Genomic DNA, 20,524 nt, shown 5'->3' with positions numbered 1-20,524 from the left:
CCTGGCTTGGTCTCTGTCTGTGTGGACTTTACACGTTCTCCCTGTGTCTGTGTGGGTTTCCTTCGGGTGCTCCGGTTTCCTCCCACAGTCCAAAAGATGTGCAGGTTAGGTGAATTAGCCATACTAAATTCTCTCTCGGTGTACCCGAACAAGCGCCAGAATGTGGCAACTAGGGGACTTTCACAGTAACTTCATTGCAGTATTAATGTAAGCCTACTTGTGACTAATAAATAAATTTTACTTTTGCTTTACTTTAATCTGGCTTCCAACCCCAGTTTATGCCTTAAAGAATCAAGTTGTATACTTTAAGTTTGTTTTATATAAGGTTGTGTATATCTGGTTGTGTATTTAAAAACTGTCTTATAAACAAGTGATTCTATATGGGAGGAAAGAGCCACAGCACAGTTTTATATCATGTTCTGTGATAAACCAAGTACCCTGATTTAATTATGTTTTTGTTGATGGTGTACAAATTTACCTTCCCAGTCTGGATACCTCAGTGACTTGCTGAGCCGTAGGTAGAATATATAATACAGGTGTATGATATGATTATGTATACAAATAAACTGTTCAAATTCTGCATTTGATACATTTGGAATAAAAGTCATCTTGTATATTTTTCTATAGATATTGTATGATACACAGGCACCACTGAATGCTATTAATAAACTCCCAACAGTGCCAATGTTGGGACTCACACATCGAACGAATACCGCCTATCAGTGTTTTTCAATATTACCCCAGTCACCCACACACATCAGACTGGCTTTCCGTAACATGTACTGCATCGATATATACTGTCGAAGCCGAGGTGTTGTGGCTATACGTGATGGTGCATACAGTCTTTTTGACAACAGCAAGATCGTAGAGGGATTCCATCCAGCTCCGGGCTTAAAGGTATGTAATTGATTCAATTGCTAAAGAGAGCTAATTGAAAGTATTCTTTAGAAGTATTTTGTCAGATTATTTAAACCACCTTAATTTCCATTAATATTTTGTGTGTTCCCATCTATGTGATGCAACAGAATTTGAGGTAGAAATTTCCAACAACATTAATGAATGATTGAATTCCTATTAATGTGCACTAATATATGTAAACAGAAAAATCCAATGTGGTTTTGTCATTATTGCTACAAGTCATTATGGGGCTGAAAAATATTTCATTTAAAGTGACAAGTAATCCAAGAATTTCTTTAGTTCAATTTACTTATCCACTGTATATGCAAAAATGACATAATTACAGAAATTTTATTTATCTTTTTAATTGAGCTTGGACTGAAAGGAACTATGACCAACCAGGAATGCAGAGTAACCAGTTAATAACATGATTTTCCAGGGTTCTGCAATTTTGGATCAACTTTACTACCATATTTCAGTTGTGACCCCCACTGTTTTATTAGAGCTGCACATCTGTTCCCTATTAGTGTCATTGGAGGCTGATATGACAGGAAGAAGACATAATCCAATAAATAATTTAATGTTTGTTTGAAAAAAATCATCAAATAAAATTACGAGAACTATGTCTTTTATAGTGTGAATGGAAGCGTTCTTTTCAATTGAAAAATCACTTGATCCAGACATAGCATCTTCCTTTATCATCAGTTAGTGTAGATGAGTGATACTAGGTAATGTTGTTCCTCCTGATCTTCAGTTCTAGAATGGCATTGACAGAGACCTTGATGCAGAACTTCTGCAGACTCTTTGTCAGGGAGGGGTGGGATTGCGAAAGAAATCCAGTTTCATTAACGCATAAAGATCTGTGATAATGTCACAAGCTATTCTAATATGCGAAAAGTTAAAGCAATGTTCTAAACTTGGGAGTGAAATAATTAGAATGTCCTAAGGGATTCGTGATCACTGAAAACAATCTACAAATTTGTAGTTCCTTTTGTATGTACTATATTCAGTCTTGTATTAGAAATCTTTTAACTTTTTATTATATGCTCTTCGTGAAAAATAAATTCCTAAAGTTGGTTGGGCATGACCACAAAAATAATGGGTGGGATTTTTCCAAAACATTCTAAGTGTCGAAGTTGCGTAAAAACTGGAGTAAATCATGCTGTTTTTTTTCAGTGGGAGTTTCATAATGAATCTCCCACATGAGCATGACTCACTCCAGAAACCAGTGGGCCCGGCCTATTCCCATTGGAGTGGCTGGCAGCATAGCGCTGAGCAGGCCACTGCACATGCGCCGATCTGTCAGTGCTGAGACCGGCGTGTGCACAGTGATCCCTGTCTGCTGGCCAGCCCGATTGCTGATCAACCCCACGACCCTGCATCGCTGGCCTTCTGAGCCTCCAATGGCCTGATCGCTAGTTTGCTGGACATGTTTCTCGGCCTCCCACCCACACCAGCAGTGCCAACCCCCTCCACCTCGGTGGCCAGCCCTGAATCACTGGCCTCCCTCCCCCAACAACCCCGACTGCAGACTGGCAGCGAGACCCCACTCACCCGATGGGCAGTGCCAAGCTTCCCCCTGGGTATTGGCACTTTGCCCCTTGGACAATGCCAGGGGCCCAGGCTGGTACTGCCAAGGTGGCAATGCCCAGTGGGCAGCCCCCCCCAAGCGCCCGATCCTCTGCAGGGTCGGTCAGCCAACTCCCTGCAAGTGGGGATCTAAAGTAAACCCCAGTGGAGTGAAATACTCCTGGCGAGGTGGGGGGAGAGAGAGGCTAGCGGGCCTGGAGACGCCAACCCCGGGCCCGCTAATGCTATTTAAATTATATTACAGTGAGCACATATTAGGCAGCTCAGTGCCGGGACTGGAAATCTGGCGCTGGGAGATGCACGAAGGCCTGGACGCCCAGCGCAAATCAGCAGCTGCTAGAGTCTCCCACCCTGCTATGCTAAAAATGCAGCGCAGCGGGATGGGAGAATCTCTCTCCAATGTTGTTTGCTGGGTTTATGGCAAGGCAGGTTAGTGACACAACTATTACCTCACATGTACGGTCATATGAATATTTTATTAGCACATTTTGATATAATCTTACGGCAAATTTATTCAAACAATTTCTGCCTTGAATTTGGCATCAATACAATTTCTTGTCAGCAATAAGTGATGATGATCACTCATGAGATTGACATAACCCCAGTCATGACTTTGTTGATTTGTACATTAGCTTGAACAAATTTATTAGAAATCAGTATAATCTGCTGTGTTTAGGAATACTATGCAACGGAATTGATTGGTTAAATTTTGATTACATTCCAGACTTTCTTGAACATGTTTGTGGACAGCACCCAGGATGCACGTAGGCGGTCAGTAAATGAAGACGATAACCCACCGTCTCCAATTGGTGGGGACATGATAGAATCATTAATGTCTCAGCTTCAGTCACAGCCACAACAGGTACTTGTGCCTTTTGAACTATAGAACCATCTATATGTTAGGAGCTATTGATATAACATGGTTTCAAGTATCGTTTGGAAGCAGATTTATGTGCAGGAGGTCAAACAAATGCATTTTTTTACAACAAAATGGTGCCCATCAGTATTGACTATATTGGTGACCAATGGCTCTAGTCAAAGCTGGTATTTTGATTGTGAATATGTTTGTTTCTTTATATTTTTTTTCTTTGCAAAATCTTCTCGAGTGACAGGCGGGGTGGTGGCAGCCTTTGCTAATGTTCTGTAGCCAGCAAATAAGTGACATTAGGAATCAACTAACCAAAACTTACACAGGCACGGTAGCACAGTGGTTAGCACTGCTGCTTCACAGCTCCAGGGTCCCGGGTTCGATTCCCGGCTCGGGTCACTGTCTGTGTGGAGTTTGCACATTCTCCTCGTGTCTGCGTGGGTTTCCTCCGGGTGCTCCGGTTTCCTCCCACAGTCCAAAGATGTGCGGGTTCGGTTGATTGGCCAGGTTAAAAATTGCCCCTTAGAGTCCTGGGATGCGTAGGTTAGAGGGATTAGCGGGTAAAATATGTGGGGTGGGATTGTGGTCGGTGCAGACTCGATGGGCCGAATGGCCTCCTTCTGCACTGTAGGGATTCTATTCTATTCTATTCTATTCAAAATTAGTTTTCAAAATTTAGTTACCATTTCCATGTCTGTATGAACTTTCATATGTTTTCATAGTAATGGGGAATAAAAAATTCCAGCAGCAAAAGGGTGACTAGTTTTCTTGCTCTGCATCAATACATCATCATCTCAGTCACCAGAGATGATAAATGACTCTTGAGGTTGACATGACTCAACTCACAGTTTTTGGCTTGTACATTAGCTTTAACTAATTTCTTAAAACTCAAGTTTTGGTTATTTTCCAAGCTGGCTGCTGATATATGAATGAAGTTGCTTTAGGATAATGCCTTTTGCATGAGTTAAATAACAACCCAGATATCATATACTCCATGGCATAACACCAACGGATCTATTGAAATTTACTATTTAATGTTCAATATTGTGCCCTTCTATGGAACCTCTCTTTTTTTCCTGGAGCAGCTTCACAAATTCTGACAATATTCTGGTTCCTGGCCTGAGTGACTGATTTGCAATTAAGAACGGGTGACCTAAAATTAATATTTATCTTCTCTCCCCATTCCTGGCCTGAGGATAGTTCATCCAATTATATCACTACAATTGCTTTCCCATAGTAATCAACTACCTAAACACAATCCCAGGGATTCAGTCTGAGATCTTCTAGTCTCAGTGCTCCATCAAACATTTTATTGGGAAAACTGTATAACATCTACTAAAGCCTTTTCCAAGTTCAGATTATAAACTCCGGGGTTTTCTCCAGTGCTGCTCTTGATATAGGCACTTGGAAATGTGTTGTAATCTTTTAAAGGTCATGAAATGGAAGTCACATCTGAAGGTAAACCAGGTATCAACTTTACTTGGTGCCCTGCTCTTGCCTCTGATTCAAAATGGTATAGGTTGAAGCTCCACTCTGGGACTTGAACATGTAAATCTTTACTGACACTTCATTACTGAGGGAGTGCCACATTGTCAGATGTGTTGTTTCTTGGATAAGAAATTAAACTCCGGCCTAATCTGCCAATCGGGTCATTGTAAATGATTCCATGGCACTATTTGAAAAACACCAGGAAAGTTCTTTTAATGCCCAGATGAACATTTATCTCTCAACCACTAAAACAGATTAATTAACTGGTCATTTATTTCTAAAACAAAAGCAAAATACTGTGGATGCTAGAAATCTGAAATAAAAAGTATGCTGGAAAATCTCGGCAGATCTGGCAGCATTGGTGGAGAGAGAAACAGTTAACATTTGAAGTTGACCATGTTGCTTCTCTGGATCCAGTCATTCATCTTGGTCATTTATCTCATTTGCTGCATGCTGATTGAGTTTCCATTTGCCTATAGAAGAACATTGGTTGCAGCTTAAAAGTAACTCATTCACTGTGAAGTACTTTGGGATGTCTGAAGAACATTTAAAGCACTATAGAAATGCTTTCATTCGTACAAGTGTGAGAAAGCCAAGTGGATTTAAAAAGAGATTCCTGATATGACTGTCAATATTCCCAGAGTCCAGACTAATCACAGGTGGACTTTAAAAGGTGTTGTGACTTCCTAGCAATACTAGGAAGGAGATGGGAAGGAAGGATATGCCTTGATTGACCTGATCAAAGTTTCACAAGTTGTTGGTACTTATTGTTCCAAACATCAGCTGCAGTTAGGAACGTTGTTGGGCAGTCAGTATTGCTCATAAAACATCACGTATGAAGTTCTTATGGGTTTCTTTTATCTCCATCGAAAAGGTAACCTCTTATTTATCTTGAAACGATGTGTAAATTTGTTTCCCTCAGCCTTTCACCAAATCTGGTGCAGCAGTAAACTATCCTCTGACATCACCACCTACATCTTATCATAATACAGTGACACCATCACCACAAATGATGCCTACACAATCACCAGGTAACTGATGAATATATTTTACTATTGTTTTAATTCTAAATACCAAAGTTTATGAATACAGGGTACTTGAACAGTGAAACATTTAGTTTTGTACTACCTTAAGTTACTGCCTTCAAGCGAGATGGAGAAAAATGATCCTGCATTTGCATTCAGCTACAAATGAAGAGTGGTTGCTGTTCTTTGCACTTGTTACAGACTGCCAGCTGACTTTTCGTGGACTATTGAGTGGCAATTTGCAGTCATCAGAAGTGTGAGACAATGCAACATCCTCCACAGGAGATCTAGGACCCTGTGATAGGGCATGCAACAGTGTGTCTCTTCAACTAGTCAGATTGAAGAATCCTTGCTGAAGCACACAGATTTTAGTGTATGTTAGAATGTTCAATTTAATGTAAAAACATGTGCAGAAAATGAAATAGAGAGGGAAAGAAAAATAGGATTATGAGAAGGAGGTAAAAGAGAAAGGAGAAAAAATTTGTTTTTAAAAAAGCATTTTAAAATTATTGATTCTTCAACAAACATTAAAATCTTAAGATAAAGGCAAAATACTGCAGATGCTGGAATCTGAAACAGAAAATGCTGGAGAAACTCAGCAGGTCTGACTGCATCTGTGGAGAGAGGATAGAGCCAATGTTTTGAGTCAGGATGACACTTCATCATCGTGTTTTTATATAACCCAGAATAAAAATAAACAAAACCCCTTTAAACCATTGAAGCAGCAATAAAAGGACTTCTAGCAGACAGCTCGGCAACGATGAAAAAAAAACCAAAGCTGCTTAACTGCAGAGAACATGATTTTAAAAAAACATTTCTTAAGGCACACTAACGTCACAAATGCATTTCATGGACTGTATTCTGTATTTTGATGTATGGTAATTTATTGATTGCCTTCCTTAAATATCTGTTCCATTGACATTTGAGGGAAAATAGGCAGTTTTTGATTAGAAAAGGGACATTTATTTTTCAAACAAATTCCTGACCTTTAGTTTAATGTGTTGCTTTTCATTTAGTTTGGGGTTTTGAAATTAAAAGAAAAAATGTATCTATTAAATTCTTAGTACTTGTTAAATAATTGGGAATGGTGTATTCTCGATGTTTATTTTGTGCAAAAATGTTTGTCTCGTCACCTAAAGATAAAATGATGAATTGTAAGCAGTGGACAAAATTCATCAAATTCTACTTTATACAGGGAGTTTACATCCAGCGAATTCCCCAAGTGGTGCAATACGAGCCCCATCACCAGCATCATTTGTACCTTCTCCGTCGCCATCTTCCCTTGGAATTTCAATGGGACAGACACCAAACTTTGCAAGTCCACATGGTGAGTTCTTCTGCTTATTTGGCTAAAATTGATTGCTGCTTGTTATCATTTTTTGAGGATTGTTGCCTCGAGCATCTTTCTTCAATTATGTTGATAGGTTGGATACTTAAGTATCAGATGCACTTGAATCCTTTGATCAATTTTAAATAAAAATCCCATATATGGATGCACTTGCTGTTAAGACTTCTATCAACTCTGCCCATTTCTCATATTTGTTACAAACACCTGCTGATCTCATCTCTGAGAACTAGCACTCAACCACTCAAAGAGAAGTACCTCCCTTCATAATCTGTCAAAGTGTTTGTGAGAAGGGGGATTATCTGCCCTTTAACAGCTTTTAGTGGCCAAATCAAAATAACTACCTGAGAGACACTCTGTAAAATAAACAAGTAACATTTTTTATTTTTTTCTAACTAACAGTAAGCAGGTTAACTAAATTATTAACAAACCGAATAAAACACAATTCTAACAATGCTGTTTAGATAATTACAATTCCCACTTATTAACAAAAAAATAGAAATTTTAGTCGCACTCAAAATGCAATCGGGTTTGTCGTCTTCTGGAATGTTTTTCCTTCTTTGCTGATTTCTTTTGCCTTCACTATCCTCTTTTGGTACCTTTACGATTGAGATGAGGCTTTCCTTTAAGACATCAATGTGGCTGTTACACTGTTAGAGAGCTGCCATCTGTGTTTTTCTCTCTCTCTCAGATCTGTGACAGTCACTGGCAGGTGATCTTCTGGCAGTTTGGAGCTGGGAGCTGTGGCCTTTATACCCCCAATGACATATCAAAAACCCCACAATAGGATTGGTTTACAGATTATCAAACATCAAATTCAAATCCATTAGGCTGCTGCTACCGAAATGCTCATTTTAAACTGATAGGTTGGTTTTGAAGTTTAACCAATTGTCCTGGCAGCAGTACTGCGTAGGCTAGCGATACGTTGTTTCACACTCTGCTCGCTGTGTGCTGCACACCTGCATATTTTTTTAAACTCTTAAGTTGCACACCTCATTTTTTAGAACTCTTAAGTGCAAAAAAACCAAAACCATCTTTTAAACAGGCAATTTTACAATTTTTAGCATTTTCATAATTTTTTATGATTTGACAAACACTAACTTCACAACACATCGGAATGCTAAAATTCACTGTTGTGGTCTGGTAATGAACCAATTGAACTGAAACATAGGCCGCGATTCTCCCAAAAGTGCCGAATTGGCAGGAAAACTGTTCTAGACCTCGACTGTTTTGTCAATTTAGCTTCTCATCCGAATCTCCGCACTCTGTGCACTGCAGAGGTCCCAGTCGTGAATATCATTAAAGACCCGGGGGGGGGGGGGGGCCTATTCGCGCTGGAGTCTGACAGTTCTGGAACTCTGCACATGCGCAGTGGCCCCGATCTGTCAGACTCCCCGTTTGCTGGCCAGCTTGATCGGTGGCCAGCCCAGGACCCCCGCAGTGTTGCCACTCCAGCCTCCTCTCTTCTCCTCCTCTTCCCCCCCCCCCCCCCCCCACACACACACACACACACACACACACACACACACAACCATGGCCAGATCGCGGCCCCCACAACAATTCCCGGGTCGGCCCTGAACCCCTCCTGTTCCAGAACGCCCCAATGTACAGCCCATTTCCCCTCACTCCGGCAGACCCCCTTCCCCAGAGGCAGACCGATCCCAATGCAGAGTGGCAGCGGGACCCCACCGATTGCCCCGAGGCCCTACCCCCTTGGCACTGCCTGATGTCTGAGCAGTGCTAAGGTGGCCCGTGGGCATGGGCACTTTGCCCCTTGGGCAGTGCCAAAAAATCTTTGCCACTTTTCTCCAGTCATTTTTGTCTAAAGTAACACAAAAAAAGTTAAATGTTCACAACTATATCATTACATTTATCCATTGAATTGTTTTCTTCTGGACTGAAATTTATACTGAGTAACTCAGTTTCCCTAAAACCTGGGATAAGGCTTTTATTTTTGCATGGACTGGTGACATTTTCAACAGAGCACAGGTCATGTAGTCTGAGAATTCTCTTTCTGCACAATATCTTGAGATTCGTTAGTAAAGAGCCAAAAAAGAAAATATAAAGAATATAATGTTAGTTACAACTATTAGAATTGTCAGTAATTTGTGTAAAGTATATATTGGCCAATTATAACTTTTTTTAAAAAGGGATAAAATTTGAACAAAAATAAAATTTTAAAATTGTTGAACTGTTTTCAGAGCTGCACAAAAAAATTAGAGGAATTAATATTTTAAAATGCAGCAATCACGCTGTTAAGTATTGTAAAAAGTTTCAATTCAAAAATATTTTGCAGCATGAAAACCTTTGCATTTTTAGTCCAAGAAATTAATTTTCACACAACTGTTTTGTGTTTATGATATTTGATATTTCTCTATAACTGTTATTCATGAGAGCTGAATAGTGATTAGACATAGACATCTCCATGATTGCATCAATGCAATTTCATGAGCTGTTTGCAGATGGCATGAATCAGCCTTGGTGAGGACGGAAGAGTGAGAGTTCTAATATGATGCCATTTTTTTTGTTCAGGCACAATTGACCCAAGTTCACCTTATACAATGATGTCACCCAGTCAGCGCCCTGGAAACTGGCCTGGTTCTCCACAGTTGCCTGGACCATCTTTAGCACGCATTCCTGGAATGTCTCCAGCAAATCCATCCTTGCATTCACCAATCCCAGATGTATCTCACTCCCCACGTGCTGGAACAAGTAGGTTTCAACAACTATTGTCTTATTTCCAAATTGTATTCCATTTTCATACAAAAATTGGATTTCTTTGGGGCAACTTAATTGTTTGAGTGGATAGAAATGCAATTTAATTTTAATTTTGTGCATTTAATACATTCTTCTCCCCCCAACAATATTTCAATTTCAGTGTAACTTTCAGAAGAATGGTGAGAGTGCCACACATTCATGTAGTAAATATTGACGAATTAGAAATATTGCCTGCATTCACAATATTGTATTTTCTTTTCAACAAGTGAAAACCAAACCAATGCGTGTTTTGTTTTATGTTTGCATATGTTCACCTGACAAGATTGTTGGATCCTTGTATAGTTCTTCATTGCAATCTCACACACCAATATGGTGCCCTTAATTAAATAAAACATCCAGTGGGGCTTCACAGGAATGTTATAAAGCAAAATATGAAACTGAACAGTTAATGTGACATTAGGGCAGATGACCAAAAGCTTGGACAAAGTGGTTTTAAAGAACATCTTGAAGGAAAGAGAATCTTCAAGGAAGAAATTCTAGAACTTGGGCATAGACAGCTGATGGTGCAGTCACCAACTATGGAACAATTAAAATCGGGGGTGTTCAGAGGGGCAGAATTAAGGTGCTGGGAGGACTGAGGGAGATTACAGATTTTTGGACAGGGTAGGCCACGGAGAGATTTGAAACCAAGGATGAGAATTTTAAAATCGGGGCAGTGTTTGACTGTGAGCCTGTGTAAGCCAGCGCACATAAGGGTTATGGATGATCAGGAAGGTGCTAGTTAGGACACAGAGAATTAACACATGCTGATCTATGGAAAAGCAGATTCATTGTCTCTTAGTGGCAGGCCAATATCAGAATGACTAAGGCTTCTAAATCTGTCCTGGTCGTAATAATTCAGTGCTGGAACTGTGCATTCTGAATGGTGCAGATAATGACAGAAGCCTAAAATTGGGTTGTCCACCTGTCTTGGAGAAACAAAACATTTGAAGCTAAAAGGAACAGAGAGTAATATTCTAAATTCTTTTAAGTTACTTAACTTGACTAAACTTACTAGAATCTGCACAATAATGAAACTTGACACTGGCTATCAAATTAGCACAGTAAGGAGTCTAACAACACCAGGTTAAAGTCCAACAGGTTTATTTGGTAGCAAACGCCACTAGCTTTCGGAGTGCTGCTCCTTCGTCAGGTGAGTGGGAGATCTGCTCATAAACAGCAAACAGGGCATATAAAGACACAATATGCCCTGTTTGCTGTTTATGAGCAGATCTCCCACTCACCTGACGAAGGAGCAGCGCTCCGAAAGCTAGTGGCGTTTGCTACCAAATAAACCTGTTGGACTTTAACCTGCTGTTGTTAGACTCCTTACTGTGTTTACCTCAGTCCAACGCCGGCATCTCCACATCAAATTAGCAGCCAGCAATGAGACAGAATAATTGCATGAACATTTTACTATTTCAGCTTCTTTGGACATTTACCCCACAAGATAATATAGATCAAAAATATACTTCCATTTCAAATATTACAACATCTTGCATGTAGAATAATGATCCTTTTAGTAAAAGGAAAGGAAACTTAGTAAAGAAAGTACTTGACTTTTTAAAAGATGAAACAATCATAATTAATCCAAAAATGTGCATGTTAGGTGGATTGGCCATGCTAAATCGCCGATTAGTGTCCAAAGGTGTGTAGATCAGGTGGATTAGCTATGGTAAATGCGCGGGTTACGGGAATAGAGTGGAGGGGAGGGCCTTGGTGACGTCTTTTTCCAGAAGGTCAGCACAGACATGATGGGCCAAATGGCCTTTTTCTGTACTATAAGGACCCTATGATTCTATAACATTAAGTATTGCACAGTAAGTAAAGGAAAATACTTTGCAACATGAACAATTGGTAATTGCTTTTGGTCAAATTGATCTTCACTAGGATTGATCCTGTGATTTCTAATGGGTGATGTCAGCTGAATTTATTTCTATATGCATTGAATACATCTTTCCACAGCAGGATGGGACAGTCTTTAAGCATAAACACCTCCATGACTGAATACTGTTCTGTGTACACAACAACAGATATTAATACAGCAAGGTGGGATTGGGAACAAAATGGTCTTTCCTTCACATTTATTCTATCTGTTTCTCTAAAATGCTACCTTTTAGTGTTTACTGAGTGTGAAATGCTACCAGAATTAGCAAGGTTTGGGAGATCTGTAAGCCTAGAATTCAAACTTCTAACATTGTAGTCAGGTGGATAAGCACTACTTGGCAACTTTCGATAAAAGGCCAGTTTAGTGTAAATAGATAACTGTATATAACATTGCCTTTTCTTTCTTTTAGGCTCCCAAATAATGCCGACCAACATGCCCCCTCCTCGTACACTACCTCAGCGATCATGGGCTGCATCAATACCCACCATCTTAACTCATAATGCCTTGCACATTCTACTTTGTCCATCACCAACACCAGGTCTTGTCCCAGGATTGGCGGGTAGTTATCTGTGTTCCCCGCTCGAGCGATTTTTAGGATCTGTTATGATGAGGCGACATCTTCAGAGGATCATACAGCAGGAACCGGTACGAGAAAGGATGATATTGCCCTGTAAAAATGACACATGCTGCAACTATATGTCAGGCCCATCAGTTTTTTGAGGAGGGGAGGCCCATCAGTTTTTGGGGGGGGGGTTGGATATTTTTGTTTAAAATTCCCATTATTTGCAATTTTTTTCTCCTCTTCCCCTCTAAATTTCTTTATGCCAAAGTTAGAGAAACTGTGGCAGTGTTATTATCTTCGTCAGAATTTTTAAAACTAATTTGACTGTATTCATAGAGCCAATACAAAATATAATTGTAGAAATTTGGATCAAAACATTGCATTTGGTTTCCAGATAATGCAGTCATGATTTATTGATCAGATCATTTAAAACAAGTTTTTGTTTTATATTTTCTATGTGATTATTAGTTGCAGCTTATAAACTCCAATGAACCTGGTGTGATCATGTTTAAGACTGAAGCATTGAAGTGTCGAGTAGCATTGAACCCACAGACATATCAAACTTTGCAGTTCAAAGTAACACCTGAAACACCAGACCCGTGGACTCAAGAAGAACTACAAGTTTTAGAAAAGTTCTTTGAAACGAGAGTAAGTATCATGCAGTGATACAATTCATCTTATAAAAATATCAATTGTCAAACCAAAGGTCTAATGACAAGGAGTTGTATGTATCTCTAAACGTTGGCCTGGGTCATCCAAGGAGTGGCAATCATTGTCAGATTACCATTCCACTTGAATATTTCCCGACTCAAAGCTGCTCCACATTTCTCCGGTACCTTCTGAGCTGGGCTTTCTAAAAATGCGGAGTACAGTGTCCCTCGGAGAATTCTGCTGTAAGGCAGTGGAGTTGGAGGAAGATAGAACACTTTTTTATGGCACTAGCTGCCGTGTGGTAAGTTTAAAGGTCCAATTTGAATGTTAGTGAATGGGTAGGGTGGATAGGCAGCTGAGGTAAGTGGGTAGAGTGGGTGAAGCGGATAAGTGTTGGGGGGTAGCCGGGTGAGGTCGGTGGTAGTTGGGTTGGGGTGGTGGTGCGGGGGTGGGGGGGATAGTTGCTAACTGGGTTGGCGGTCGGGTCAATGTCAATGATTGAGGGGCTCAGCTTTGTACTTGCCTTGCAATTAGACTAAGTTTTAATCTGTCTTGCATTTCCTGGGTAACTATTCAGGTAAGTACATCAAAACTGTCCAAAGTTTCTGACTCTTAGATTCAACCAGAAATTGAAATTTTCTGGGCAATTCCCACATTCCGGAGGCTGAAAGATTTGGACCATTATATAATGGAGGGTCTAATTAGCCTGAAGTTCACAATCTGAGCTTTTAAAAGCCACTTGTTAGGGAGAAAAATACAGTTATTTGGCTATAGTGTACTTCACACTCTCACTCTCAAGAAAACCAGACGAAAACTCTTGGAGTTTCAGACAAGGTCTTTATTATGACCTATCATATGGACGGGCCTCAGTGCTCCAACTAGTGGCTTACCTGGGAGAGTCTCGATCCAGAAATTAAACAGACATTTATCGTTAAGATCCAATTACAATAAATTAGCATATACCAATCAAAGATGTACATTTAGAGTCATAGAACATAGAAAAGCTACAACACAAACAGGCCCTTCAGCCCACAAATTGCGCCGAACAATTTCCTTACCTTCTAGGCTCATCTATAACCCTCTATGTTACTAACCTCCATGAACTTATCCAAAAGTCTTAAAAGACTCAATCGAATACTACCACCACTACCGTCAGCCGATTCCACGGACCCATCACCCTCTGAGTGAAAAACTTACCCCTAACATCTCCTCTATACCTACTCCCCAGCACCCTAAACCTGTGGCCTCTCGTGACAAACATTTCAGCCCTGGGTAAAAGCCTCTGAGAATCCACTCTATCAATACCTCTCAACATCTTATACACCTCTATCAGGTCACCTCTCATCCTTCGCCTCTCCAAGGAGAATAGACCGAGCTCTCTCAACCTATCCTCATAAGGCATACCACTTAATCCCGGCAGCATCCTTGTAAATCTCCTCTGCACCCATTCTATGGCTTCCACATCCTTTCTGTAATGAGGCGCACAGAACTGGGCACAGTACTCGAGGTGGGGTCTGATCAGGGTCTTATACATAGAAAGAAATCATAGAAACCCTACAGTGCAGGAAGAGGCCATTCGGCCCATCGAGTCTGCACCGACCACAATCCCACCCAGGCCCTACCCCCATATCCCTACATATTTTACCCGCTAATTCCTCTAACCTACACATCTCAGAACACTAAGGGGCAATTTTAGCATGGCCAATCAACCTAACCCGCACATCTTTGGATTGTGGGAGGAAACCGGAGCACCCGGAGGAAACCCACGCAGACACGAGGAGAATGTGCAAACTCCACACAGACAGTGACCCGAGCCGGGAATCGAACCCAGGTCCCTGGAGCTGTGAAGCAGCAGTGCTAACCACTGTGCTACCGTGCCACCCATACAGCTGCAGCATTATCTCCCGATTTCTAAACTCAATTCCTCTATTGATGAAGGCCAGTATTCTATACGCCTTCTTAACCACAGCCTCTACCTGCTTCGCCGCTTTGAGCGTCCTATGAACCCGGACCCCAAGATCCCTCTGTTCTTCCACACTGCCAAGCGTCTTACCCTTAATATTATATTCTTCCATCCTATTCGACCTGCCAAAATGAACCACCACATACTTATCTGGGTTGAAGTCCATCTGCCACTTCTCCGCCCAGTCTTGCATCTTATCTATGTCTCGTTGCAACTGCTGACATCCCTCTACACTATCCACAACACCTCCAACCTTTGTGTCATCAGCAAACTTGCCAACCCATCCTTCCACTTCCTCATCCAGGTCACTTATAAAAATCACAAAGAGCAAGGGTCCCAGAACAGATCCCTGGGGCACCCCACTGGTGACCGACCTCCACTCTGAAAAAGACCCATCATAGAGATATACAGCACGGAAACAGACCCTTTGGCCCAACTCATCCATGTTAACCAGGTTTCCTAAACTGAACTAGTCCCATTTGCTTGTGTTTGGTCCATATCCCTCTAAACCTTTCCCATCCACATATCTGTCCAAATGTCCTTTAAATGTTGTAATTGTACCTGCTTCTACCACCTCATCTGGCAGCTCATTCCATATATGCACCACCCTCTGTGTGAAGAAGTTGCCCCTCAGGTCTCTTTTAAATCTTATCCCTCTCACCTTAACCTATGCCCTCTTTTGGACTCCCCTACCCTGGAGAAAAGACCTTAGCTATTCACCTTATCTATGCCCCTCATGATTTTATAAACCTCTATAAGGTCACCCCTCATCCTCCTCTGCTCCAGGGAAAATAGTCCCAGTCTATCCAGCCTCTCCTTATAATTCAAACCTTCTACCCCCAGTAACTTCCTTGTAAATCTTTTTTGCACTCTTTCCAGTTTAATAACATCCTTCCTATTTGCACAGAAGTTATATCTATATGCATTCGCAACTATTGATTAAGTTTATATCATGCATAACGTAGGGGTATCGTTGTCCAATTACAACTTGTGCACGTCTACCTAATTATATCACCAAGCACGTATTACTTTCTACACAATTATGAAGTTATCTTTCTAACCAGTGGTTTATCAACTCCCCTGACCGATTGTCTCTTGTTACAAGAGACACTAACAAGCTGCAGCTGCACATAATTCAGTCGAGGTCTTGTGTGTAGTTTTGTGGTTCTTGAGGCTTATCTGGGTCTGCTTTAATCAAGACTGGTGGTTTTCTCATAGCTTTCTCAATGTAACTGAATCTAGCAGCTTGCAGCTTATGTGATTTTTAAACTTGTGTGATTAATAACCCTTCCACAACTAGTTGATCTTCCTTGGTGCTACTTGCATATGTTGTGGGGTGTGTAGTGTGCAGGCGTGTTCAAGAACAGTATTGTCGTGACAAAGTACAACAAATTGAGAAATACCAGTTTCTCATGTTCTGTTGTGGGGCATTTGCTGGTTGGTTTGTTGTTTCTTGACAAATTAGTAAAGTGGAATGATTTTAACTGATGTGTAGTTTTAAGTAGGATAAGGTAGTTTTAAATTTTAAGTAGTTCTAAGCAGAGTTGCTCTGTTTTTCTTAAATAAACAGTTTTTTTGAACAAATCCACCTATTTTAGCCAATAAACTGTCACGGATAAAATCACTATGGAAGCAAGTCATGTTGCTATTCACACCCTTTGTTTATAGGAAATTGTAAAGGGTTGAAAGAAGCGTTGGATGAAGTTTTTATGTTTTTCATCAAAGTCCATCATGCCATGTACTTATTGAATTGTTGTATCTGTTGGTTGAAAAAGCTGATTAAATAATTGTTTTTATTTAGTGTTTGTTACATTTTTATACAAAAGGAACCAAACAGAATAAAATCTACAACCTCCAATTTCTATCATTTAACAAGGTTACATTTATTACTATACAGTAATATAATTAATACTTACTCTCTTTCTGTTTGGTAAGGTTGCTGGTCCCCCATTTAAAGCCAATACACTAAATGCCTTTGCTAAGCTACTGGGAGCTCCTACACACATTCTCAGGGATTGTGTGCGCATCATGAAATTGGAACTGGTAAGTGTCCTGTATTTTGAGGGGGAGGGGGAGGGTAGAATGTCTGCATTAATCCTCCAAACACTGATTTTTTTTTTTGAAAAATTAGTTCCTTTGCTTCTAAATTTATAAACACAGTACTGATTATTTTGAAAGAAAATTTTGTGAACTCAAAATCAAAACTGGGCGATTGTGTTTGTAATCTTTATCACCCTGCTTTAACTTTCCTCTAACGGTAACTACTTATTTATATAATATTTAACATCATAAAACATCCCAAGGCTTTTCACAGGAGTATCATTAAACAAAATATGAACTGAGCCACGTTTGGAGATATTGGGTCAGATGAGCAAAGGTTTTACTCAAAGTGGTATGTTTGAAGGTGACCTTAAAGGTGGAACTGAAGAGACAGTGATATGTGTAAAGTATTTTAGAGTTTAGGGCCTAAGTAATTGGGGATTAGGGTGGAGAGGAGAGGATGTGGATAAACAAATCAGTAGCTGCAGAAATGTTTTTTGATGAAGAGAGGGCCATAGGCTAAACAATTGGGACTTTGAAAGTGACATTCTAAGTCAGTTAGGGGATAGTTTTTACAGAAGGAGGCAGTCCCAAATTAATATATCATGTTAAAAGCATTATGGTTGGCATTTTCAAACTAAGCGCACATAGTATTTACTCAATGGCATAGCAGTTCTAGTAATTTGTATGCATGTCATATTTTCTACCAAGTTTTTTTCATTCTTAAGTGGGAGGGTGAGCAGCCAGAGGTCGTTGTACACATTGGTACCAATGACATAGGTAGGAAAAGGGATGAGATCCTGAAGTGTGAATATAGAGAGACAGAAGACTAAAGTGCAGGATCTTGAGGTTAGTAATTTCTGGACTACTATCGGTGCCACGTGCTAGCGAGATCAGGAATAGGAAGATTAGGTAGATGAATGTGTGGCTTGAGAGCTGGGGTAAGGATTTAGATTTGTGGATCATTGGGATCTCTTCTGGGGCAGGGGTGACCTGTTCAAGAAGGACGGGTTACACCTGAACTGGAGGGGGACTAATATCCTGGAGGGAGATTTGCTAGAGCCACTCGGGAGGGTTTAAACTAGTTTGGCAGGGGCGGTGGGACCCAAAACAGTAGGGAGACAAAAGAGAAGGTTGACGACAGCACGGAAGTTAAAGAGAGCATGTTAAATAGTAACGGCAGTGTCGGTAATCCTGGTACTAGACAGGACAGGCAACAGCAGGGCAGGCGGCAAAGGAAGTCTAGATTAAACTGCATTATTTCAATACAAGAGGCCTGACAGGCAAGATAGATGAACTCTGGGTACATGGGACTGGGATATTATAGCTATTACTGAAACATAGCTAAGAGAGGGACAGGACTGGCAGCTCAATATTCCAGGGTATAGATGCTACAGAAAAGGTAGAACAGGAGGTAAGAGAGGAGGGGAAGTTGCGTTTTTGATTAGGGAGAACATCATGGCAGTACTGAGATAGCACATTTCTGAGGGTTCGCCCACTGAGTCTATATGGGTAGAACTGAGAAATAAGAAGGGGGAGATCACTTCAATAGAATTATACTATAGGCCTCCAAATAGTCAGCGGGAAATTGAGGAGCAAATATGTAAGGAGATTACAGATAACTCCAAGAAAAATAGCATGGTTATGGTAGGGGACTTGAACTTCCCCAACATTGATTGGGACAACCACAGTATTAGGGGCTTGGATGGAGAAAAATTTGTTGAGTGTATTCAGGAGGAATTTCTCTTTCAGTATGTGGATGGCCCGACCAGAGAGGGGGCAAAACTTGGGAAATAAGGAAGGGCAGGTGACCGAAGTGTTAGTGAGAGATCACTTTGGGACCAGTGACCATAATTCCATTAGTTTTAAGATAACTATGGAGAATGATAGGTCTGACCCAAAAGTTGAAATTCTAAATTGGGGCAAGGCCAATTTTGATATTAGACAGGAACTTTCAAAAGTTGATTGGAGGAGTCTGTGGGAAGGCAAAGGCACGGCTGGTAAGTGGGAGGCTTTCAAAAGTATGTTAACCAGGGTTCAGGTAAGCACATTCCTTTTAGAGTGAAGGGCACGACTGGTAGAAGTAGGAAGCCCTGGTCAAGAAGAAGAAAGAGGCACATGACATGCATAGACAGCTGGGATCAAGTGGATCCCTTGAAGAGTATAGAGGATGTAAGAATAGAATCATAGAAACCCTACAGTGCAGAAAGAGGCCATTCGGCCCATCGGGTCTGCACCAACCACAATCCCTCCCAGGCCCTACCTCCATATCCCTACATATTTTTACCCGCTAATCCCTCTAACCTACGCATCTCAGGACACTAAGGGGCAATTTTAGCATGGCCAATCAAGCTAACCCACACATCTTTGGACTGTGGGAGGAAACCGGAGCACCCCAGAGGAAACCCACGCAGACACGAGGGGAATGTGCAAACTCCACACAGACAGTGACCCGAGCCGGGAATCGAACCCAGGTCCCTGGAGCTGTGAAGCAGCAGTGCTAACCACTGTGGTTAAGAGAGAAATCAGGACGGCAAAAAGGAGACATGAGATTGCTTTGGCAAATAAGGCAAAGGAGAATCCAAAGAGCTTCTACAAATACATAAAGGGCAAAAGAGTAACTTGGGAGAGAATAGGACCTCTTAAAGATCAATGGTGCCATCTCTGCATGGAGCCACAAGAGATGAGTATTTACTGTTGAAAAAGGCATGAATGTTAGAGAACTTGGGGAAATAAATAGTGATGTCTTGAGGAATGTATATATTACAGAGAAGGAGGTGCTGGTAGTCTTAAAGCACATCATTGTAGATAAATCCCCAGGAACTGATGAAGTGTATCCCAGGATATTGTGGGAGGTTAGGGAAGAAATTGTGTGTCCCCTAGCAGAGATATTTGAAACATCGACAGCCACAGGTGAGGTGCCTGAAGATTGGAGAGTGGCAAATGTTGTGCCATTGTTTAAGAAGGGCTGCAAGGAAAAGCTTGGGAATTACAGGCCAGTGAGCCTAACGTCTGTAGTGGGTAAGTTGTTAAAAGGTATTCTCAGAGACAGGATCTACAGGCATTTAGAGAGGCAAGGACTGATTAGGGACAGTCAGCATGGCTTTGAGTGGAAAATCATGTCTCATGAATTTGTTTGAGTTTTTTTGAAGGGGTAACCAAGAAGGTAGATGAGGGCAGTGCAGTCGACGTTGTCTACATGGACTTTAGCAAGGCCTTTGACAAGGTACCGCATGGTAGGTCATTGCATAAGGTTACATCTCACGGGATCCAGGGTGAGATAGGCAATTGGATACAAAATTGGCTTGATGACAGAAGACAGAGGGTGGTTGTAGAGGGTTGTTTTTCAAACTGGAGACCTGTGACCAGCAGTGTGCCCCAGGGATCGGTGCTGGGTCCACTATTATTTGTCATTTATATTAATGATTTGGATGAGAATTTAGGAGGCAT

The 20,524-nt window shown here is 41.0% G+C and overlaps 1 protein-coding gene across 1 annotated transcript in view; it reads left to right on the top strand.

The window, feature by feature from the left end:
• Positions 1-20,524, top strand: part of med14 (mediator complex subunit 14) — a 72,989-nt gene that overhangs the window by 42,962 nt on the left and 9,503 nt on the right. Inside the window, exons 21-28 of the mRNA XM_078232587.1 lie at positions 628-897; positions 3,212-3,349; positions 5,766-5,874; positions 7,064-7,195; positions 9,746-9,925; positions 12,268-12,503; positions 12,889-13,068; positions 16,970-17,077. Of these exons, the coding sequence (XP_078088713.1) occupies positions 628-897; positions 3,212-3,349; positions 5,766-5,874; positions 7,064-7,195; positions 9,746-9,925; positions 12,268-12,503; positions 12,889-13,068; positions 16,970-17,077 (1,353 nt within the window). The remainder of the gene's footprint in view (positions 1-627; positions 898-3,211; positions 3,350-5,765; positions 5,875-7,063; positions 7,196-9,745; positions 9,926-12,267; positions 12,504-12,888; positions 13,069-16,969; positions 17,078-20,524) is intronic.

Source organism: Mustelus asterias, chromosome 17 (genome assembly GCF_964213995.1).
Source record: "Mustelus asterias chromosome 17, sMusAst1.hap1.1, whole genome shotgun sequence".
Classification (NCBI taxonomy): domain Eukaryota; kingdom Metazoa; phylum Chordata; class Chondrichthyes; order Carcharhiniformes; family Triakidae; genus Mustelus; species Mustelus asterias.
The sequence above is the reverse complement of the archived record's forward strand: the minus strand, read 5'-3'. Positions and strand labels throughout refer to the sequence as shown.